The 24,840-nt window shown below is 50.9% G+C and overlaps 1 protein-coding gene across 1 annotated transcript in view; it reads right to left on the reverse strand.

Annotated features, from left to right (window-relative positions):
* LOC129050035 (amyloid-beta A4 precursor protein-binding family A member 2-like) overlaps window positions 1-24,840 on the reverse strand; it is a 44,239-nt gene that overhangs the window by 4,779 nt on the left and 14,620 nt on the right. Inside the window, exons 2-3 of the mRNA XM_054531315.2 lie at window positions 15,872-16,114; window positions 14,054-15,087 (exon numbers count right to left, since the gene is read on the reverse strand). Of these exons, the coding sequence (XP_054387290.2) occupies window positions 14,054-15,001 (948 nt within the window). The 5' untranslated portion in view covers window positions 15,002-15,087; window positions 15,872-16,114. The remainder of the gene's footprint in view (window positions 1-14,053; window positions 15,088-15,871; window positions 16,115-24,840) is intronic.

The following is a 24,840-nucleotide window of genomic DNA, read 5'->3' on the forward strand; positions in this document are numbered from 1 at the left end:
TCCTGAGTAGCTGGGATTTCAGACATACATCACCATGCCCAGCTAATTTGTTTATATTTTTAGTAGAGAGAGGGTTTCACCATGTTGGCCAGGCTGGTCTCAAACTTCTGATCTCAAGTGATCCACCCACCTCGGTCTCCCGAAGTGCTGGGATTACTGGCATGAGCCACCACGCCCAGCCAAGCCATCTTTTAAATCTCCTCTTAAAGAGGAACCTTTGAGACAGTTTAGCAGCGGGTGTCAAGAACCTTAACTGTTCACAGTTTGTTCCAGAAACTTGACTTCTAGAATTGTATTCCAAGAAACTAGTCTAAGATGTAAACACAAATTTAGGCATAAGGATACCTATCTCAACCTTGCAACCAAAAAAACAAACACAAAATCTGCATGTGCAAAAATAGTAAAACAGTTAACTCAATTCCACAAAATATTAACAGGCCACTGAAATACCAACACAGCATAATTTCTCCTGTATCAAAAAACTTTGAAATGAAAAATGGAATACACAAAGGAATAGAAAGAATTTCAATTATGCTGAAATATGCATAGGAAAAGACCAGAAGTACTTATATTGAAATGTTAATTTCAATTAATTTTAGTTGTTATCTCTGGAGACATTTGGTGCTTTTCCCTAATTTCAGTTTATGGTTTTATGTAGTAAGCATCTATTGATGTTAATAACTAAAAAGTGAGTTAGAAAAAGAATTTGATTTCAGGTGCTCGGGAGGCGGAAATAGAAGGCTCGTTTGGGCCCAGGAATTTGAGGCTGCAGTAAGCTATGATCATGCCACTGCACTCCAGCCTGGGTGACAGAGACCCTATCTCAAAAAATAATAATAATTTAAAAAGAATTTGAATAATATCCCCCAGAACAACATCTTTATTCACATCATTCTGCTCCCTCCCTTCCCATACTATCTGTTCTTACACACATACAAATATAAGCAGATTTTTAAAAATCCTAACTTTTTTCAATTACCTTGTTTTTCTACTTTAAATGCCAAAATCTCTAAAGGAGTAGTTTATACTCATCTCGATTTTTTTTTTTCCAAGCCGGCTAATTCAGTGATTTCTAGACCTGGTTACTGAGTACCCTCACTCAAACTCTGCCCATGACTCCATACTTCATGGAGCTCCCTTCTCCCTGTGTGCACCTTTCAGCCCTGATATTCCATCCTACGCTTGTTTTCCTCACAATGCTTACAAATGCCTTTGGCCTGTATTTCCTCCTATATGTTCAACCTCAGTCATGTTCCCATCCACAAAACTTCTCCACCTAAGTATTAATCAGCACATCACAAACAGAATTCAACACAACTTTCTAAAGCAATATCCTGAGCACACTATTCCCTGCTTAAGGCCTTCCTATCAATAATCACACCAAATAGAAACACGCACCCGTCTTGAATTCAAGACTTCTAACCATCTGCCTTTTCTGGCCAATCTTGCTTTCCATGACTTCAACACATCAACTTTCCTTCTCAAAACAAAAGCATCCAATGCACCCCAACACACCATGTCCAAGGTTGCTCTGGGCCTGTTCCCAACTTATTTTAGGAGCCTAGAAATCTGCTTTTCACCTGTCCTAATCTGACATCTCCAAAGTCTAGTCTCTTACCTTTCTAGATTTCCCTCAACGTTGTGGTCCCTTGTTTATTATCTTAGAGGGGAAAATGTTGAATGTTTTCATGCAGTTTATTCCACCTCAGTTAAACTGCATAAAAACATTAAAACAAACTCTCATTCTAATTGGACAATTCTAAGTATTTTACTCCCAGACTCATAAAACAAGCCTACAGCCAGGCACAGTGGCACACGCCTGTAATCCCAGCACTTTGGGAGCCCGAGGTGGTGGATCACTTGAGGCCAGGGGTTCAAGACCAGCCTGGGCAACAGAGCGAGACTCAAAGTCTACAAAAAATAAAAAAAAAAAAGCATTAGCTGGACGTGGTGCAACCGCCTGTAGTCCCAGCTACTCAGGAGGATTGCTTGAACCTGGGAGTTCAAGGTTGCAGTGAGCTGTGACCATGCTACTGCACTCCAGCCTGGGTGACAGTGAGACCCTGTCTCAAACAAACAAACAAACAAAAACAAGCCTACGACACTTCTTTAGTTCTGAAGCACTCGAAAGTATATTTTAGATTAATAATTTCCAAACCAAGAAAATGAAAGCCTAAATTAATTATAAGACCCCAAACAGAAAAAATCTTTTTTTTTCCAGTCAATCATTTATTCAGCCATTATTCATTGAGCTTTGACTGCTACAAGGCACCGTGCATACTACCAGAAGGGGGTTCAAAGATGACTAAGACCAGGTCCTGTCCTCAGAAAAGAGAGCAGATGTGAGGGGAGAGAGATGACAGGAGACCCGGTGAAGGTCTCAGCTCACCCCAATGAGCACTTAATCTTCTGAGCTTCAGTTTCGTCTTTTATCAAATGAAGAGGCTGGACTGGACATGATCTCTGGACACCAGGTCAGCTGGAAAACCAGATGGGCCTAAGCCTTCCCCTTCCTCTCTCGCTCCCAGACTCCTAGAAAGCCAAGAGGCAGGGCGCCACCTTTTAAGAAGAAAACGAGTCCGCAAAGAGGGATGGTGAGGGCCATGGACCTTCCCTGAAGTTTGCATGTGGCCCCAACACACAGAGCAGCCTGGAGAAGACGAGACTAAGTTCAGAAAATTGAGTGGAAGGTTTGGCCTTCCACGATTAGGAAAGCGGAGCTCAGAATGATCGGGAATTTCCGGGAAATGGGAATGGGAAGCCCCTGGAGTGTGTGCAGAGAGGGGTGACAGACAGAAGGGTGACAGTATCCGGTGGTGCGAAGGAATCTCGCGGGGGTCGGGCTGGAGGGAAGGGGGTGAGGGATGTCACGGCCAGAGCTGAAAGGCTGAGGCCTGGGCTCAGGCTCCTCCCACGGGCCGGCCACAGGCCCCATTCCGTCAGCCCTGCCGCCGCCACAAGTTCATTTTCAGAGAGTCGCCCGAGCTTAACGTCGCTTTGCATGTTTTTTCTAAGTTCCATAAGTGGCTTTGGGGTAAATAGGCGCAGCTCACCCTCCTTCCCGCCCGCTCCCCAGCCCCGAGCTTGAGGTTAAACAGGGCCACGGAGTTGGCCAGGAAGGGATCCCAGCAGCCCGGGGTGGGGGGCGCGCGGCGAGGTCTAGCGGGGTCTGGGGGATCGCGGCGGGGAGCGGGGGTCTAAGGGGGGCGCCTATCTGCGGAGAAGCCGTCCTCGCGGTCAGAGCTGTGCCAGCTGCCGTCGCTGTCTCTCTCCGGCGAGCTGTGGCCGGGCGAGTCCCGCTCGGGCACCCGCAGGAACCTCTGGCGCCTTCACGGGGGGAGGTGCTCGCGCCTGGGGGTCTCCTCTGCTGCGAGGGGCGAGCCCGGGCGGTCCTTGGCCTCGGCCTCCGGCTGCTCCAGGTCGCGGGTACCCCGCTGCGGCCGCTGCCCCCCGGGTATCAGGTGCGTCCAGCGGTGGGGGCTGTGCGTCCGCCCTGGCCTCTCCGCCTCCTCGTGAGTCCCGAACCGGCAAGGGGCCACCAGCCAGGGGCCAAGGACGAACTTCTCGTTGAGATCCACCATCTCGAAGTCGTGGTCGCTGCCGTCGCCCCCCTCGTCCGTGCCGGGAGCCGTGTGGGGTTCCCTGAGGGGCGCGTAGTCCTCCCTGGCCCGAAAGGGCAGCTGGGGCTGCAGGAGCTGCTGGGGGACGGCGTCGGCCGAGCTCCTTCCCCCGCCCGCTTCTCCGGCCGCCCCGGGCCGACGGGCAGGTCCGCGCGGGGAGACTCAGCCTCGGGGTCGGGACGTTTGGGGTCCCTGCGGGGAGACAGCCTCGGGGTCGGGGCGCCCGGGGTCCCCGGAGTCTCCGCCGCCGCCCTCGGCCAGCGCGGCCTGCAGGAGGGAGGCTTTGAGCTGCTCCTCCGCCAGCACCTGTTGCAGCTGATCCAGGTTGAGTCTGCAGCGCTCCAGCTCCTGCTCCGCGTCCCGCACCGACTCCAGCCTCGGGACCGGCGCCCCCGCCCCGGGGAACTCGCCCGCCAGCGCCGCTCGAAGGCGCGAGGGTCCCACATGCCGCGAGCTCCGTCCGCGCCGACCCTTCCCCGCGGCCCGGAAGACACCAGAAGAAAAATCAAGTTTCCCCTTCCGCCCTGGCGCCTTTTCCCCTTCTTCTTCCTCTTCTTCTTCTACTCCTGGTGGGTTTCGCCTCCCTGACGTCAGCGGCTCCTCGCGGCGCGGGCGGGCGCCTGGGCGATGAGAACCCGCCCCAGGCATCCCACAGCCAGCTCGGGCCGCGGAGCCGCCGGGGGAGGGCGGGAGCTACCGGGCCTCGACTCAAGCCTTCCCCGCCGCGCAATGCCGCCCCGGGACCCCACCCGCCCCGCTCCCCTGTCGCCCCGCTCCCTGCACCCGACCGCAGGGGCCCTGGACACCCTCCTGCCGGGCCAGGGGAAGACGTGGGGTCTGAAGGCGGCGTGGCTGGTGTCACTGCGGACCCACGGGGTCGCCCGGCGCGGGGATTGATTGATTGATTGATTGATTGATTTTCCTTTTTTGAGGCCAGGTCTCGCTCTGTCGCCCAGGCTGGAGCACAGTGGCACGATCATGCCTTAAACTAACTTGATGAAGATCACGGAGCAGTTTAATCCAAATCTGGGGGTAACGCTTTGGGGTTTTGTTGGCCCCTGTAAGCTTCTCCCCTCTTCTCCCTGAAGCTTTTCCAGGGAAAAACACTCAAGGATGACAGCGCCAAGCGGCTCTGCTGGAGGCGCCCCGGACCTCAAAGCTGGACTCCCCGGGGACTGAGTCCAACCGTGGCTGCAGGGGCCGCCGCCTGGCGGAGGGTCCGCGTGGGTGTCTAGGAGGACCCCCCACTCCATCTCCTCTTTGCGGCCTCAGACCCTTCCCCTGGGGAGGACAAGAAACGGGAGCTGGGCCGCGCGCGGTGGCTCACGCCTGTAACCCCAGCACTTTGGGAGGCCGAGGCGGGCGGATCACCTGAGGTGAGGTCGGGAGTTGGAGATGAGCCTGACCAACAGGGAGAAACCCCGTCTCTACTAAAAATACAAAATTAGCTGGGTGTGGTGGCACATGCCTCTAATCCCAGCCACTAGGGAGGCTGAGGCAGGAGAATCGCTTGAACCTAGGAAGCGGAGGTTGCGGTGAGCCGAGATTGCGCCATTGCACTCCAGCCTGGGCAACAAGAGAGAAACTCCATTGCGCCATTGCACTCCAGCCTGGGCAACAAGAGAGAAACTCCGTCTCAAAAAAAAAAAAAAAAAAAAGAAAGAAAGAAAGAAAGAAAGAAACGGGAGCTGGAGAGGGGAGTCCCACGTGGCCCTGCCCTCAGTACCTGGCTGAGCAACGCTTTCCAGTTCTTTTCCAGGGTTGTGGATGAGGCCCCACTGCCTGCGAAGAGAGGCCCTGATAAACCATCTCGTGCTTTCTTAAAAGAGGGTACACCTTATCAATGATTCATGTTTCCTTCATTTTAAGCATGAAGAAATTGATCCAAGGGCCGGGCGCGGTGGCTCACGCCTGTATTCCCAGCACTTTGGGAGGCCAAGGCGGGTGCATCACCTGAGGTCAGGAGTTCGAGACCAGCCTGGCCAACATGGGGAAACCCTGTCTCTACAAAAATACAAAAATTAGCCAGGCATGGTGGTGGATGCCTGTAATCCCAGCTACTAGGGAGGCTGAGGCAACAGAATTGCTTGAACCTAGGAGGCAGAGGTTACAGTGAGCCAAGATCACAGCATTGCACTCCAACCTGGGCGACAAGAGTGAGACTCTGTCTCAAAAAAAAAAAAAAGAAAGAAAGAAAAAAAAAGAAATTGATCTAAGAGGCTGACTTGGCAGCTGGAAATTCTTCCTCCCCACAGCGCCTTTTGGGGACTGGAGCTAAACTCAGCCACCTTCTCCGTAGCCCCTGCCACCCACCCAGCTCTCACCTGAACCATGGGCACAGGCCGTCCTGCTCCCACTTTTCCAGCCCCTTAATTCATCCCTCAAGGCCACAAGGAAGCAAGGAAGACGTTTCTTAACCACAAATGTGCCATGTGTTTGCACCAAGCCCTGTCTGGCTCCCGTCACCTACAGGGTGGAGTCCAGACTCCGTGGCATGACACAGGAAGTCCTCCCACATCTGGTCTCTGCCCACCTCTCTGCCTTCTTCCTATAATTTACCCTTGCCAGCTCAAAGCTGGCCTCAAAGACCTCACACCCTTTTCCTTGGAACTTCTCATCTCTCCCTACATGCTTGCAAAAGTCCCCGCAGAAAAAATCTTGTAAAACAATCAAGACCATAACATTCACATACCTTCTATTTGGTCAATGCAGAGACACAGATCTTTGTTCTGAAATTTGCATTTAAATGCAAAGCTTCAGAGCCTGAAAACATCTAAAATTATACCCAGGACTGACAACTGGCCTAGGCTCAATGTCTTTGGAATCTGCTCTACTAAATTTGCTACCATTTGAATGTGCTCCCTCCAAAATTCAGGTGTTTCTAATGTGAATATGATGCAAAAAGTGAAAACTTTATACACCTTTACAGAAGCCTAGAAGTACAGATGAAGCAATCCTTTTTTTTTTTTTTTAAGAATCTACAGTTACTAAAACTAACTGAAAAAGTGGGAAATCTGGAGACCAACACATAGAAGAAGAAAAATGGCAGTCAAAGACTCACTCTCCAAATTGGACATTTATTTAAACCAGGGTTTCTCAGCCTCAGCGATGTGTATATGCTGGGCCAGACAATTTGTGGAGGGTTCTCCTGTGTGTTGTAGGATGTTTAGTAACATCCCCTCTACCCAAGAAATGCCAATAGCACCTCCCATCATGACAACCAAAAATGTCTCCAGATTATTTCCAAACATCCCATGGGAGGCAAAAATCTCCTTCAGTTGAAAATTACTGTGTAAACTACAGCTACATCCTAGATCTTAGAAAAAGATGTAAGCTTCCCAAGTCAGCCCTGCATACCATTGGTACGGAAATGAAATAAGAGCCTAGAAGGAAACAAACAAAACTGTAATCTTATTTAATATAAAAGTAAAAATGCAAAAATAAAATACTACCATATCCATTCTAACAGTGTTTATTATAGGAATACAAGGATGATTCAAAATTAGGAAAATTTCATCAGGTAATTCACAAATTATATTTCTACATAGAATTGAAGGCACAATCATGAAAAACAAAGCAGCTCTATATGCATTAAGTCCATGATCTATTCAGTGACAAACACAGGTTGCAGATGTCTTACAGAAGGAAAACAACACCGAACACGTATTTCTCCCATCTGCTCTTTGTCCTGAGGCTCCATGGGAATTACAGTGAAGCATAAACATTGTATAAACACACACAATTACAAAAAAAAAGGAATGGGGTTACCAACAGAAGAGAATTCACCTCCAATAGACAATGACAGTAAATGGGAAATGGTTAATTAATGAAGCAAAGCAAACAAAGGTGAAGGTTAGGGTGATACCGATGACAAGGAGGCTAATTTGTCCCACAGTACCCTGGAGAGGCACTAGACTCAGACACCAGGTACCCCGGAGAGTGGGACTGATAGGCAAGACTGAAAACAGATTAACCAAAAGCCTACATACAGAACTCATTTTCCAGGCCCTGAAACACATTGTTCTCCCACATCTCCTTAAGCAGAACCCCAGCAAACACGTATCTACCTCAGGCAAGAGAACATAGATTTTACCTCCAGAGGAATGGAGTAGTTCCTGCCCTCATTTATGACTGCACAAAGAGATAAGATAGAGGGGTGGCGACAGCAATTGGGAATCAGCATAAATTCCCCCTAAAAACCCTTTCCCCTAAAAGCTATCAGTTGACAAGTCTTGGCCACAAAGAACTCCCACTCTTCTTTTTTTTTTTTTTTGAGACAATGTCTCACTCTTTCGCCCAGGCTGGAATGCAGTGGCATGATCACAGCTCACTGCAGCCTCAACCTCCTGGGCTCAAGCAATCCTCCCACCTCAGCCTTCTGAGTAGCTGGGAATACAGGCGGGCACCACCACATCCGGCTAATTTTTTATTTTTTGTAGAGATGGGGGTCTCACTATGTTGCCCAGGCTAGTCTTGAGCTCCTGGGCTCAAGTGATCCTCCCACCTTGGCCTCCCTAAGCGCTGAGATTATAGATGTGAGCTACCACACCCAGCCTCCCAATCAGTCTTTTAGTCCTTCTCTCAAATATGAATGAACAAAAGGGGGAATTTTAAAAAAGATGACAAATGATGAGCAACATAGAATACATATTTGTGGAAAGGCTTTTGAAAGAAAAATAAGACCAAAATAAACTAAGAAAAAAATTATTGAAGAAAAAAGACATGCTAGGGAGAGGACAAAAGAGTATCAAAATAGCTCCTTAAAGACACTTGTGAATATATTACATCTATAAAACAAAAAATAGAATATGAATAAGGAATAATCAGAGAAGAAAAAGTTCTCAGAACTCAGGCTTCATCTTTGGAGTTGGTCCCCAATGAGCCACAACTCCTGTCATTCATGTCCTCAGAAGGGCCCATTCCACAGTGAATCTAGGTTGGCTCCGATAAAGACTTACTTTAACCTATAGAATGCGGTAGAAATGAAACTGCATCTGTTCTGGGTCTAAGCCTTAAGAACACCTGACAGCTTGCACTTTTGTGCTTCTGGAAGCCAAAAAGAAGAACTGACTATCCTCTTGGAGAAAGAGAAGCTACATGAAGAGGCCCAAGAGTATGAGATGCTATGTAGAAAGGCCACATGAAGAAACACCAAGGCAGCAGACCTGTGGGTGAAGAAGCCATCTCAGACATTCCACTGCAGCTGAGCATCCAGACAACCAGTCCCTGACACTGTCTAACCACGTGGTGAGAGCTGTCGAATGAGACCAGCAGAAAAACTGTCCACCTAGCCCATTAACCCATACAATAGTGAGAGAGAGACAAATTTGTGGTTTTATGCCATTAAGTTTTGGGATACTTGGTTAAGCAAAAATAAATAACCAAAACAAAACAAAGTTATGACTAGCCAAATAAAATTTCCCAAAAGCTTGTACACACATGGTCACAGCAGCAGAATTCACATTAATCAAAAGGTAGAAACAACTCAAATGTCCCTCAGTGGATGAATGGATAAATAAAACTTAACATAGCCCTTCAGCTGCAGTGAGCCGAGATCACGCCACTGCACTCCAGCCTGGGCGACAAGAGTGAAACTCCGTCTCAAAAAATAAAAATATAGCCATTCAGTGAAATATCATTCAGCCACAAAAATGAATGAAGTACTGACACATGCTACAACAGGGATGAACCCTGAAAACATTATGTTGGTGAAATAAGCCAGACACTAAAGGGTATATATTGTCTGATCCCGTCTTTATGGAATATCCGGAATAGGCAAATCCAAAGTGAGGGAAAAGAGATTTTTCATTGTGGGGGCTGGGGGGAGAGGGAAGAATGGGGAGTGACTGCTTAATAAGTACAGGGTCTCCTCTGGGGGCAGTGAAAACGTTCTGGAACTAAATATCAGAGGTAGCTGCACAACATTGTACTAAATGCCACTGAATTGTACACTTCAAAATGGTAAACTTTATGTTACAAGTGTATTACTACAATTTAAAAATAATGGGAGAAGCAAGAGTAAGGAGAGCCCTCTAAGGGTCTCAAACATACTGCCCTGTGAGAGCCCCTTCACCTAAGCTCTACGAAGGTCACCTGCCAGCTTGTACTGAGCCAACCCTCCAGTGACTCACACCCAGGCAAAGTGGGAGATGACCCAGGAAGGGGCTGGGTCAACCAGGCAGCAGAGGCAGCTGCCCATCAACCACTGATACGCCCTTCTCCTGGTCACCTGCCTCACATACCAGGTGCCACTCTGGGTCTATTTGTGGGGAAGGTGGGAGCTCTGCCACTTACAGCTCCCCAATGCCACAGAACTAGGAGAATTCCATTTGGTTTTGTTCAATTCTCAAATGAGAAAATCTTCACCAACCCTTTCTAATACCACTGCTTAGGGGCCAGCATGGCTGCTTCTTCATGCTTGCTGCAAACACCTGCAATTTTTCCATCTTGCTAACTTAAAAGCAAGAAGCCCTGTGTGCATAGTTTAATGACAGCAACCTACTGGGGATAAAAATCATTCACGTGGCTCTATCGGAGGCTCAAGCCTGCAGTTCTCTCAGGAGGCTTGACCTGTGACCACTCCTGTAATTCACCCAGTGGCCTCCACACTCGGCCTCCAGCCCTGCACACATTCTGAGAAAACTAGCTTGACATCTGAAACATGAATGTAACGATGGTGCCCAAGCCAAAAGGAAATTAAATGACCAGTAGTAAGTCAGCATTAGACTTCAGTTGCCAGAAGGCATTTTCTACAGTATTTAACTTCCACTCATTTACACAGGCCAGATCTCTGTTCTCCTAATATGGGGAGTCCACAGTTCCAGTCAATAAGATTAGTCCTAATAAGAAAAAAACTGAGTTTAGTCTCAACGGAACTGTCTAAGGCTACAAACATTAAAACAAAGTCCTACAACTCATAATTTGAAAAACAAGTTTCACCAGATGATCTATAAAGAAGGTACCAATGATCCAGTTAACTTCACTAAATCCACCTGTCTACTTTTAGGAATATACACAGTAGAATATCTGGGATATTTAAACTTGTGGAAAAGGTGACAGGATAGCAGAAATAGCTGTTATTTGACGGCAGATTTAACGATATATGTTTATTTTAATGACACTCACAAGGCATGACCACAATCACTTTACTATAAGCCACAGCCTGTGGGATCTATGTTCCTTCCACTCCCGCCAAGGGGGGCTCATGACCCATACAAGACCTAGGAGAGAAGGGGAGGCTCCCCACTCCCACTCAGGATGTGGTTGTATTATTTACTCATGGCTCATTTTGGTCGTGAATGTCCTCCTGACACCTCCCAGGGCTATGCCGACCCACCGCCCCACGACCACACACGCCAGGTCCACAGGCCTGAATGGGTGTAATCACAGCTCATCCCTACTGTGGCTACATCTAAATAGTTTTGATTTGGCCCAAAATGTTTTTGCTTGTTTGTGGGTGATACAGTTTGGATATTTGTCCCCACCTCAATCTCATATTGAAATGCAATCCCCAATGCTGGTGGTGGGGCCTGGTGGGAGGTAGGTGTCTGGATCATGGGACACATCTCTCATGAATGACTTGGGCCATCCTCTTGGTGATAGGTGAACTCTTGCTCTGAGTTCACAAGAGATCTGGTTGTTTAAAAGTGTGTAGCACGCCCCCTGCACAGCCCCCTGGATCAATCAATCACTCTCTCTCTCTCCCCCCCATTCTCACCACGTGAAGTGCTAGAACAGCCTAATACAGTGTGATTCTGGCTACATGGGTTCAGACTGGCTCAGCTTAGCTTTAGAGGGTCCAAATTGGCTCGAGCCCGTTCGTCATCCAAAAACCTTTTATTTCTTGTTTTTTATTGTGGTAAGTATACATAATGTAAAATTTACCATCTTAACCATTTTTAGGTGTAGAGTTCAGTGGCATTAAGTGCAGTCACACTGTTGTACCATCTTCACCACCATGCATCTCCAGAACTTTTCCATCTTCACAACTGCACCCACTAACCACCAGCTCCCCACTCCCTGCTCTCTCCAGCCCCGGCCACCCCCATTCTACTTCCCGTCTCTGTGACTCTACTGTGGGTGCCTCAGAGAAGTGGAATCACACAGGACTTGTCCTTTTGTGACTGGCTCTAGCAGGATGTCCTCAAGGTTCATCCATATTGTAGCCTGTGTCAGAACTTCCTTCCCTTTTCAGGGTGAATGAAATTCTATTGCATGTGAAATCCTTTTCTTTTGTAAGGTGTTCGCTATGCCGGCAGCTCAGAAGAGCAAGAGGAGCCCTGACCCGCCACTGCTTTGTCTGTGGAGTGGGTTTTGAGGGCTGGGGAATGGTTGGATGACCCCCCCCTCTTGAAGATGAACACAAATATTTCTAAAAGTGGCTAACATGCTACTGTTCACATACTTGGGACCCAATGAATGAATCAAGAGGGGGCAGACAGGCTCCAGAGGCAGAATCAGAGGCCACCTGCAAGCACATGAGCCGAAGGACAGAGGCTGATGAGACAAGAGGGTAAATGAGTGATGCCGCCACACACAGCAACAGCCTCCACCCTGACATCGCACCCGAGCAGCTCTTGGGGAGCAATGTCTCCCCACGTTAAGTCCAGCTCAGGCTCCCTGACCTGCACAGCTTGGCTGCACCCAGAGCAGACCCGGAGGGCCACCCTTGGGGCAGACCCAGAAGTGAGTCAGCACCCAGTGTCTCTTAAAAGGCCCAGTGTCTCTTCAAGGCTGAGTGCAGTAGCTAACACCTCTAACTCCAGCACTTTGGGAGGCTGAGGTGGGTGGATCACCTGAGGTCAGGAGTTCTAGACCAGCCTGGCCAACATGGTGAGACCCTGTCTCTAAAAAAATACAAAATTTAGCCGGGCATGATTGCGGGTGCCTGTAATCCCAGCTACTCGGGAGGTTGAGACAGGAGAACTGCTTGAGCCCGGGAGGCAGAGATTGCAGTGAGCTGAGATCACACCATTGCACTCCAGCCTGGGCAACAGAGCAAGACTCCAACTGAAAGAAAAAGGACCAGGACCAGACAGAGGCCTGGACCATAGGCAGCTGTTGACACTGCAGGAGCGGAACAGCTTCTATGAGCCTAGCCCAAACATGCGTCAGCTACAACAGTTTGGGCCTTGGCTTGGTCTCAGCTGGAGAGAGATCAACTTCTCTTCTGTGAAGGTTGACTGGGGAGTTGGGGGCAGATGTGGGTGTGGCAGGTCCTGGAGGCCTCTATCAGCCCAGGGGGCTCCATTTCATTCCACATCTCCTTTCTGCACATGTCTGAGTTGTGCATAGTTTTCCTGAGCTGCTCATAGTATTATCTGACATAGGATTAGGAGTTATTCTTGGTCAGCCCCCTATTACCATAGTCCCTTGGGGTAAAATTCCCACGCCTGCCATCACCATGGGACCTCCTATGCATCCCACAGCCCCCTGTAAACACGGAATTCCTGTGAATGACAGGAACACCCCCAAAATGAAGTCAACTGACACTTAATGTGCTTTAGAGAGGAGACATTAAAATACAAGTGCTGAAAATCCAGGAGTCAGTATGATTTCCATTCCAAACCCAAGCTCTCAGTACACACACAAACACACACACACTCAAATTCATGAATTCTTCTCAGAAAAAAATAGCAGTTAAGGCTTAAAAAATATGAAAGCAGTCCACATAATTGGCCAAATAGAAGTTCCTTCACCCAAGTCCAATAATCACATCTTCTTTACATACTCACAGTGAGGCTTTTTTTTGGAAGGCGGCTTTTCAAATGTGTTTATTAGAATGCACGCTGACTCTGCTATAATTAAAATACAGTTATGCTGACATCCACTGCCCTCATTAGCATGCGTTTCTTCCCCGAGGTTTTGTCAAACCTTCAAAAAATCCTTTTCCAAATAGGTATTCACAGCTGACTGCCCATCAGGTCAAGGCCCCCGGGCTTTCAGAGACCCGTCCATTGTGAAATGCACTCTGGCCCCGACCCCAGCCACCAGGCCATCCAACACTGGCCGCAGCAGTGTGTGAGCACCAGCACCCCCACGTCTTTGCCACTGCCCTGCTGGTCTGAGTACACCCCTGAGGACTGAGGGGCTCTCCCACACATACTGCCCCACCATGAGCAGACCCAGGGCAGTGGGCAAGAAATTGAACCCCTCCTTCTAGGGTGGGAGGAGGGGTGTCTTCTGCAAGACACGAGTTGCCACTCAGCCCTCAACTGGCTTTACTCCTGAGTCTGAGCGGTGAGCTTAAGAGTGGCCGGAACATCCACACAACATGTCTCCCAACTGGACCAATGAACAGCTCAGCCACCATTAGAACTGTGAGGCACCCAGCACCCCCTACTGCCTCGCTTCAGCATCTGCGAGGCCTGTACCCTGAGGTCCCTTGCTCTAGGGCCCCTCTGCTCCCTTCCCCCGGACAGCCAGAGTCCTACCTGCTCATGGGGCCACTTCAGCCTCTCTTCTGGGGTCCTGGTCTTGGGCTTGAAGCCTCTCTGGGGGTCTCCGGGGTGCTTGGCCTCGGGAAAGAGGTTCAGCGACTTGGGCCTCGCCTCGTGCCTGCTGGGGCTGCAGCTGGCCTTGACGGGTGGGCAGGCCTCTGCAGAGGCTGCAGGCCCTGGCTCGGGCCCATGCTCGGGGCTGGCCTCACTGGTGCTGGTGATGCTGGTCATACTCAGGCTTATCTTGATCTCTGCCACGATCTGGTCGATGTCCTCCTCCTGGTCCTCCAGGTCCCCGTCCCCGCACCTCAGGGGGTAGGCAGAAGCGCTGGTGTTCCCGTTAGCCTCCGCAGGGTAGTAGTCCTGGTAGCCCTCTTTGCTGGGACAGCAGTGACCGTCTTCTTCCTGGTCGTGGGCCTCCAGGACAGAGGGCTCATCCTCTGGGATGGGCAGTTGGCCATCAGGGTAGTCCTGGCTGCCTTTAGCCCTGTGACCATGGGAGTGCAGGCCCGCCCAGGCCGTCCACTCCACTGCATCCTGGCACCCGTCAGTGTCCACTGGGTGTGCGCCGTGAGCCAGGTACACCTCCCTGTTGCAGTCCATGCCCTCCAGGTAGCTGTCGTCCTCAGGGCAGTAGCGGATGTAGTAGGGGATGCCCTCCTCCTCCTCAGGGAGGCCCTCATCATAGTCCTCCTCCTCAGAAGTGTTGTTCACGTAGTCGGAACTGGAGTCCCCAGCGGGGCTGTGGTTGTGGCACTCCTGCTTCTTGGGCATGGGGCTCCCTGGCCGCAGGGTGACCAGCTCCAGGCCCTCGGGCACATAGCCCTCCAAGGGCAGCTCCACGTCCTCGCTCTCAGGCTCCTGATGGTGAGGGACAGGACCCGGCCTTGCCCTATGTTCCAACATGCTGCTCCCTGCGCTCTCACGCTTCTGGTGGGCCATGGTAGACGCTTCCGGTGGGCCATGGTAGACTCTTCTGGTGGGGCATGGCGGGCGCTCACGCAGCCATCATTCCCCAGAGGCAGCCACTGTGGGGAGGAACATTGGCAAGGACAGAGTCAGAACCCCACAAAGCCTGGCCATGTGTGGGGCCACTCCACCGCCACAGCACCTCCAACCACATTCTCCCACAGCAATGTGAAAAATGATAGCTGAAGATTTTCATTGCTGCAATCTTTTAAAAAACTGGAAACAACCTAAGTACCCATAAATCAGAGAATGTTTAAAAAAATGACGGCAGAGTTCACGTGCTGGAAGAGTTGACGGCGTTTTTAAAGAGGCAGGGCAACACGCACTACAGTGAGGGATCTTACAGGCCTATTTTTGAGGGAAAATGGCAAGCGAGTTACAGCGAGTGCCCGTGTGTAGATCCCAGTTACAGGTCCGTCAAGATGTCTAGAGAATACACACACGCAAAGGCACACAGAAAGGGGAAACCCCCAAAAGGCTTGTCAGCCATGTCCTCTGGGGAGGGGAGGGGGGAGAGAGGTGGGAGGGGAGAGAGAGGTGGGAGGGGAGAGAGAGGTAGGAGGGGAGAGAGAGGTAGGAGGGGAGAGAGAGGTAGGAGGGGAGAGAGAGGTGGGAGGGGAGAGAGAGGTGGGAGGGGAGAGAGAGGTAGGAGGGGAGAGAGAGGTAGGAGGGGAGAGAGAGGTAGGAGGGGAGAGAGAGGTGGGAGGGGAGAGAGAGGTGGGAGGGGAGAGAGAGGTGGGAGCAGAGGGGGCCTGGACATTTTACTTTATTAAAGATGTATGTACTGGTTGAGTGTTTCACCAAAACGCATTTAATATTCACCAGCATTATAATCAAACCCACCTGTGCACCTTTGAGGGTCTCCTCTTCTAGCTGGGAAGATGTCAGCACTGAGACAAAACCACCTGTGGGGAAAGGCAGACAGCTAGGGGAGGAAGCAGGACTTTCCGCGTGGGCTGCTGCTCTGGGCATCAGGAGAGGTGGCAAACAAGCTGGTCTCCTCCAGGAAGGCAGCCACTGGAGCAGAGGAGCCAGCCTCCCACAAGATCAGGACATGAGCACACCACAGGGCACAGCCAGAGACACCTGAAACACAGGAGGCGGTGCTGACCCAAGGGAGGGCAGGACCAGGAGATGTGCCGGCCAGGACAGCCAGGGGTGCACAGGCGGGCAGTATTAATTTGGGGAAAACTAAATCATTCAGTTTCATTCAATGAGTAGTTTGCATGCAAATGTGTGTGGCGGGGGTGTGTGGTGTGTTCATGAGATACAGTGTGTGTGGTGTGTATGTGGTAAATGTGTAGTATGGTGTGGGTGTGTGGTGTTTGTGTGTGTATGGTGGCAGGGCGTCCTGGAGGGTGTGGTGTGTGGAGTGTACTGTGTATGGTGTGTGGTATGTGGTGTGGTGTGACGTGAATGTGATACGTGCGTGTGGCGGGTGTGGAGTGTGATGTGTGGTGTCTGTGGAGTGTAATGTAGTGTGGAAGGGTTGAGTGTGTACGTGTGTTTTGTGTGCATGGTGTAGTGTTTGTGGTGTGTGGTATGTATGCAGTGTGTGTAATGTGTGTGGTTGGTGTGTGGTGTGTATGGGGTATGTGTGTGGTGTGTATGAGGTGGGCATAGTATGTGTGTGGTGCACGTATGCATGCACACACATGCACACATGTGCATGGCAGCTGACAGGCAGATCGGCAGCCTGGGACATGCAGCGGTGATCAGCTCAGCCAAGGCAGGGCTCAGGGCGGGAGTGGGCAGGCCCCTGGCAGCTCAGGACCCTAGATGAGAGTCCAGGAGGAAAGAACAAGCTGTGTCCCCATCTCCACCCAAGTTCATCACTAACATGAACCTATAATCTGTACTGAAACTGTTCCACTTCTGATTAGAATCAGAAACACTTCCAGACGGGCTCAGCACAGCCAAGTGGGGACTGTCCTACAACGACACGGTGTAGGAGTGGGCAAAGGAATCATGGCAGCAGCTACCTTTTGTTTTTTAAAATGTGAAACATTTCTGAATGGCTTAAGCAACATCTATTTAATTTAAAAGCTCTACTGAGATGAAGAAAGAAAAAGAATACATGCTCAGCTCCAGGGACACGTAAAGGGACACAGATTGGGGGACAGAAAGAAGTGTATTAATTCCTTCCACGACCCCTGAAGAGCAGCGGTGGGTCTGAGCATGCTATCTCCATGAAGCAGGCCAGCAGGCAAGCCAGCTGCCACCTCGTCCTGTGCAAAGCACAGGGACTGTCCCCAAAAGTAGGCAAATGACTATCTTATTTGTTCAGGGGAAGCAAAATGGTCCAGGGATGGTAGCCGTGTTTTCTTCCCAATAAGACCTAACTGCTGTCATCTTTCTCTGGGACCCAGACTCCCTGAATAGAGTGAAAGGCGGCCAGCAGAACCCAAACTGTTCTGCCACGGGCTCCTCCCCACAGAGCACAGCTCAGTGCAACAGAGTCCCCAAATCCAAGATGCAGAATCCACAAAGAGAAAACCTTCTGCTCTAGAAGGTACTTACAGGAAGTCAAAATTAAAAACACATCTTCTTATGGTTCTTTTTTTCTAATATAATCAATTATTTCTTACTGCAAAACCTAGAAGATGTTTACCATTTATAACCAGAAATCGTTTCTCATAAAACGACCATAAAATGTAAATTATTCAGTGACCCATCTCTCTGGAAAAGAATAACACCGTATGAAATTGAGGTACTGCCCAAAAATCAAGACGATGGGCCCTGAAACTCTAAATACTTGAATTTTTAAGTCACTTCATATCAAGCCCATTTAATAGAAACTATGTCAAGCAGGCACACTATTAGAACTGATACGAAAATAAAATTTCAAACTGACACAGCTGTATCAAAAAAAAAAATGAAAAGAGAAAAATCGCTTCATTGCCTTTTAGGATTTCCAAAGATGATGTTAAACCCAGCCATGGTTCTCATCTCCAGGAAAGCAATTGCTGTGGTACAAAAGGACAAGGGTTAAAAGAGAACAGTGGGAGCTCTCTTTCCCAACTAACTCACGCGGTGTGACGCACAGGCTTTCAGCACAGGCCAGGGTGCCCGGGACTGAAAACTCCTTCACCAACCCCCTCCACAGGTGGGAAATACTCGGATCTTCATTCCTGTGACACAAGACCTTGAAGGTTGCTGAAAAATGCTAGTCCCATCTGACTGGGGCAGCATTTTCATTTATTGCACACCATTGAGTTTTTTTCTGTTTTTGTGGATTTATTTATTTATTTATTTATTTTGAGATGGAGTCTCGCTCTGTCGGCCAGCCTGGAGTGCAGTGGCGCAATCTTTGCTCACTGCAACCTCTGCCTCCCAGGTTCAAGTAATTCTCCTGCCTCAGCCTCCTGAGTAGCTGGGATTACAAGCGCGTGCCACCACGCCCGGCTACTTTTTGTATTTTTTTAGTAGAGACAGAGTTTCACCATGTTGGCCAGGCTAGTCTTGAACTCCTGATCTCAACTGACCCACCCACCTCAGCCTCCCAAAGTGCTGGGATTACAGGCATGAGCCACTATGCCCAGCCACCATTAAGATTTTGGCAGGAATCATTGTGCTAGACACCACTATCCCACCAATCACTGAGCACTTTTCATTTCCTGCCCCTGGTGCTGTTGGATACCTTACGGCAAGCTGCCGTCTCTGCCCACCCACCTGAGGACAGAAACCTCCAACTCTGCCTTGCCAGAACTGACCCGTGTGTCTGACAGATGGTGAGTCCTTTGCTGTACATGGCCCTCAAAAAAATGAGACAATTCTTTCACTCAGACCGAAGTAAGCAAATGCTGAAAGACCTTATAATGAAACATCACATTCCCCAATCTGGACTTCCCCACTCCGCTGGCCAACCTTGTCGTTTCTGATTTTAATTCTACTGGTGATTATTTTCCACCTCTCTAAATAATTTTTGAACTCTTTTTCTGGGTATATCAACTTTGGATACTATTTATTAGCATCCCATTATGAGAGGTGAGCTTTGCAGACCACAACCTCCCAGGCTCTGATGCAAGTGAACAGAGGATCGCACCAGCTACTGCAGTCATGCAGAGGGGCTTTCCATTCTTAGCAGGAGCACTGGGATAAAAGAGATCCTTCCAAGAGCTCCCACCTAACTCTGGGAACACAGAAGCATCCTTTAAAAGCCCTGTGGTCACACAGCCTTCAGCATGGATACAGGCTCTTTTCTTAACTTTATAAAGCCCCGGATAGGCTGGTACTAACACTGCATGTTGCTGCTGCACTTCGAGGGCAGGAACTGGCTCCTGCTCCAGTTTGCATCCTCTGCGCCCAGCACCAGGCCCGTCTGCTCAATGCAGGATAAGCAGGTAGCTTCAGCCTGTCCACACAACCCTTGCAGAGGGTGGAGCTGCAGAGAGCATGAGTGGCCAAGATGAAGCCCTCATCGGATTCTTTGACCCTTTCTACTATGTGAGATATTCTCGATGTCTGAGGGATGAACGGCAAACAAAGTGCGGCCTATCCATACAATGGGGACAGTAGTTAGTCCTAAGAAGGAAGGAAGTTCTGACGCACACTACAACACAGGTAGGCCTTGAGGACGTCACGCGAAGTGAAAGAAGCCAGTTGGAAAAAAACAAATGATTGTATGATTTCACTCACATGTGGCACCTGGAGTCGTCAAATTCAGACAGAAAGTAGAATGGTGGCTGCCAGGGGCTGGGGGAGGCGGAAAGGGGAGTCAGTGGACACAGAGTTTCAGATTGCAAGATGAAGAAAGTTCTGGAGATGGATGGTGGTGATGGTACATCCATCACCACAGTGTTGATACACAACACTGTGAGTGTATTTAATGCCACAGAATCATACACTTAGAAGTATTTCAGACGGTAAATTTCATCTTATGTGTATTTACCACAATTTTTAAAAACTAAGAAAATTAAGATATCCTTGATGTCAGATGCCAGGAGAGCGGTGTCAGGCATCTCACGAGCCGATTCTCCCAGAATTTTTCCTCCATCGGGTAACCACGAGCCTGGGGTATCCCAAAGAGAAGCCTCAGTGTAACATCGACAATCTCAGTGGAGTGGCTTCATCAGGGAGTGACAGGGGCATGACTTACTACTGGAGGACAAGGCAGGAGGCAGGGAAGATGGCCTGGGGAAGATGGCAGGGAAGCCTGCTTTGAACTGTAAGGAGCACGCAGAACCTCTTATCCAGACCCGGAGCGCTGCCCTGTTGACAGCACAAGCAGCTCAGGGCCAGCGGCGCAGGAAAACCCCAGGGTCCAGCCAGGTCACGGGCACAGGCCTGCACTCACGGGGCACTGCAGTGAGGATGGAGGGGTCACTGCAAATGCATAAGAGGATATTTTCACCAATAGTAAAATTTTTAACAGATTTTAGAAATGAAAGGATTCCCCCTGCATACGTCAAGAACCTGAGTTTCTTTCTGAAACTTGGGTGGGCCCCTTTAGAGTTGCTTCAGATAGAAAACACACCATCGGTGGCCACTCCCCTGAGGAAAGGCAGACTTTATGGCTGAAAGCGTCACCCGAACGCTCTCGGTTTGCAGCATCACACGGAGTGGCTCAGGTGCCCATTCATTTTAAAAGTCAGCCTGGGGAGAGTACCCACAGATTCGGAGTCATATCTCTGATGGGACACAAGCTCTACCCTTTCCAAGCATTGATGATCCTGAGGTTGATCAATCCTGAGCATTGATGTCTGCGAAAACAAATCACTTAGGTGCAGAGACACCGCAATGACTATCCCGCCGGGGGCTCCCGCCTGATTCCTTCCTCATCCTGGTCAACATCCCTGGCCAACAGGGCAGCCCACGGACAGCTGCTCTGCCTGGCTCCTGCTGAAAGCCAACAGCACAACAACTCTGCCCTCAATACAAAAGCCACATGGGCCCTCGAGATCGGACTGGGGTGCCCCCTTTGCCCCCACTTCCTTGGGCTGTGGCTGGCCTGTCTGACATTTGCCCTGGGAGATGAGCCAGGGTCCGCCCAGGCCACCACGGGGGCAGAGACGTGAAGCAGGCTTCAGCTACTAATTTTCCATTAAACGAGAAGAAAGTCGGCTATTGTGAGAAGAGTCACATGAAGGTACCTAAAAGTTGTCACAGTCCACTCATTCGAAATAAAACCCATCCCATTAGGAACATTGTCATTGCAGCCCGTCTCCAGCACTCTGCTCTGTATAAAAGACTGACTGTGGCAAGATAAGGGTTTAAAATTGAAAATCAAAGAGCCATTCCTCAGTGATACCCAGGAAATGAGGCACACAGGCAAATATTAAACCCACCCACACCAAGAATCCTAAAAGTTACCGTACAGATTGCTCGTTTTCAAGCAATACACAATGATACAAGTAAGTCCTCAATAAGGCTGCATGGGTTGAGGCACTGGACTTCTAATAATGCCATCACTCAGCTCAGGGGTCCATGACAAAGCTAACCCCACTGAGATGAAAAGCCACTTACCCCTTTTCATCACTTGCAATACAAATTTCAGAACCCATCCCAAACTGGAAGGAAGGATACAACAGAAACTGAACTCATGCCCAGCTAACCTGGGAAGTACACCCTCCTCAGATAATGCAGACCCACCAATTCCCGGGTGTCAGACGTCACACAACCTCTTCTCCCACCAGGGCTGGGGACCCTCAGGAAAGTCAGGTGTCCCTGAGAAACACCCGGCAACATGCAGAACCACAGGGACAGGAGGCAAGGTTCCAGACAAATACACCCCGTAGACAGTTAAAGATTTCAGAGCTGGAGAGAGCTTAGGACACCCCGATCCTCAGACTGCAGACAGCAGGTGGACACCACTGAGCTGGCGACAGCCCCAAAAGAGGTCAGCTTGACTGTGACGAGGGGACGTCTTGATTAGCTGCCCAGTGCTCTGTGACATCACCCCACCCCGCCTCCTGTAGCGGTGTTCTATCTACATGAATTTAACCTCAGGTATAAAAAATATTCATGGTTCATTTGCAAACAGGCAGCTCTGAGCAGCACATTCAGAGGTTGCCAACTTCGGGAGGCAGAGGAGTTCCAGATCAGCCTGGGCAACATGGTGAAACCCCATCTCTAGGAAAAATTTATAAGTCAGCTGGATATGGAGGCACGTGCCTGTGATCCCAGCTACTCTGGAGGCTGAGGTGGGAGGATCACTTGAGCTCAAGTGTTCAAGGCTGCAGTGAGCCAAGATCACACCACCGCACTCCAGTCTGAGCAACATAGTGAGATCCTGTCTCAAAAAGAAAAGAGGTTGCCCAATTAATCCAGTACACACTTCTTTAATCCCGTAGTAAATTTTCTCTTTATAGCCAATTCCCAAAGTCAAGTATATTGACTCATAAAAATACCTTCTGGGAAGCATGTGACTGATTTCCAGCTGAGAGGCCCTGCCACTGGAAGGTTAAGTTCATAGGCCCTGGAGTCAGAAGGGGGTTGGAATCTCCCCTCTGCCACGCCTACTACTTGGCCTTCTGTACGCTCGTGCTCGTGCGCTTGTGCGCTCTCTCGCTCACGCGCTCTCTTTCTCTCTCACTCACGCGCGCTCTCTCGCTCACGCGCTCTCTCTCTCACTCACGCGCGCTCTCTCTCTCGCTCACGCGCTCTCTCTCTCGCTCACACGCTCTCTCTCTCTCTCGCTCACGCGCTCTCTCTCTCTCTCTCACTCACGCGCGCTCTCTCGCTCACGCGCTCTCTCTCACTCACGCGCGCTCTCTCTCTCGCTCACGCGCGCTCTCTCTCTCTCTCGCTCACGCGCGCTCTCTCTCTCTCGCTCACGCGCTCTCTCTCTCTCTCACGCGCGCTCTCTCGCTCACGCGCTCTCTCTCTCTCTCACTCACGCGCGCTCTCTCTCTCTCGCTCACGCGCTCTCTCGCTCACGCGCTCTCTCTGTCGCTCACGCGCTCTCGCTCACGCGCTCTCTCTCTCGCTCACGCGCTCTCTCTCTCGCTCGCTCACGCGCGCTCTCTCTCTCTCACGCGCTCTCTCTCTCTCACTCACGCGCGCTCTCTCGCTCACGCGCGCTCTCGCTCACGCGCTCTCTCGCTCGCTCTCTCTCGCTCGCTCGCTCTCGCTCACGCGCGCTCTCTCACGCGCTCTCTCGCTCACGCGCGCTCTCTCTCGCTCACGCGCGCTCTCTCTCGCTCACGCGCTCTCTCGCTCACGCGCTCTCTCTCGCTCACGCGCTCTCTCTCTCTCGCTCTCTCGCTCACGCGCTCTCTCTCTCGCTCACGCGCTCTCTCGCTCACGCGCTCTCTCGCTCTCTCGCTCTCTCGCTCACCCGCTCTCTCTCTCTCGCTCACGCGCTCTCTCTCTCTCGCTCTCTCTCGCTCACGCGCTCTCTCTCTGGCTCTCTCTCGCTCACGCACTCTCTCGCTTACGCGCTCTCTCGCTCTCTCGCTCACGCGCTCTCTCTCTCTCGCTCTCTCTCGCTCACGCGCTCTCTCTCTCTGGCTCTCTCTCGCTCACGCGCTCTCTCGCTCACGCGCTCTCTCGCTCTCTCGCTCACGCGCTCTCTCGCTCTCTCGCTCACGCGCTCTCTCTCTCTCGCTCACGCGCTCTCTCTCTCTCGCTCTCTCGCTCACGCGCTCTCTCTCTCTGGCTCTCTCTCGCTCACGCACTCTCTCGCTCACGCGCTCTCTCTCGCTCTCGCTCTCTCTCGCTCACGCGCTCTCTCTCTCTCACTCTCGCTCTCTCTCGCTCACGCGCTCTCTCTCTCTCGCTCTCTCTCGCTCACGCGCTCTCTCTCTCTCTCGCTCACGCGCTCTCTATCGCTCACGCGCTCTCTCTCGCTCACGCGCTCTCTCTCGCTCACGCGCTCTCTCTCGCTCTCTCTCGCTCACGCGCTCTCTCTCTCGCTCTCTCTCACTCTCGCTCTCTCGCTCACGCGCTCTCTCTCGCTCTCGCTCTCTCTCACTCGCTCACGCGCTCTCTCTCTCTCGCTCTCGCTCTCTCTCACTCTCGCTCGCTCTCGCTCACGCGCACTCTCGCTCACGCGCGCTCTCGCTCTCGCTCTCTCTCGCTCACGCGCTCTCTCTCGCTCTCTCTCTCACTCTCGCTCTCTCTCGCTCACGCGCTCTCGCTCACGCGCTCTCACTCTCGCTCTCTCTCGCTCACGCGCTCTCTCTCGCTCTCTCTCGCTCACGCACTCTCTCTCGCTCTCTCTCGCTCTCTCTCTCTCTCGCTCACGCGCTCTCTCTCACTCTCGCTCTCTCTCACTCTCGCTCTCTCTCACTCTCGCTCACGCGCTCTCTCTCTCTCTCGCTCTCGCTCTCTCTCACTCTCGCTCTCTCTCTCGCTCACGCGCACTCTCTCTCGCTCACGCGCGCTCTCTCTCTCGCTCTCTCTCGCTCACGCTCTCTCTCTCTCTCTCTCGCGCTCTCTCTCTCTCTCTCGCTCACGCGCACTCTCTCTCTCTCGCTCACGCGCTCTCTCTCTCACTCTCGCTCTCGCTCTCTCACGCTGATTCTGCAGGCATTCTACAGGCTTCCCATGTCCCAGGAGCCAGCTCTGTCCACAGTGCTCTTCCTGCTCCTGCTCCTGGCCAACCCTCCAACCAAGGTGTCTAGGAGCCACAGGGAAGAGCGGGTTCTCTTGCTAGTTGCTCTTCCACTAGGCTGTGACATGCTGGCCGAGCTCCACCTCCACCGGCTCTGAAGACAGCACAGACAACTGTTACACCTTTTCCACTTCCACTGAGCAGAGGAACTGTGCCTGAATGAAGCCAGAAATGGGGCATTTTGGGACCGCAACAGAGAATGGATGCCTAGCAGATGGGATGACGACAAACTAACAAACACCCAGGCCTTGAACCC

This window comes from Pongo abelii, chromosome 16 (assembly GCF_028885655.2).
Source record: "Pongo abelii isolate AG06213 chromosome 16, NHGRI_mPonAbe1-v2.0_pri, whole genome shotgun sequence".
In the NCBI taxonomy this organism is placed as follows: Eukaryota; Metazoa; Chordata; class Mammalia; order Primates; family Hominidae; genus Pongo; species Pongo abelii.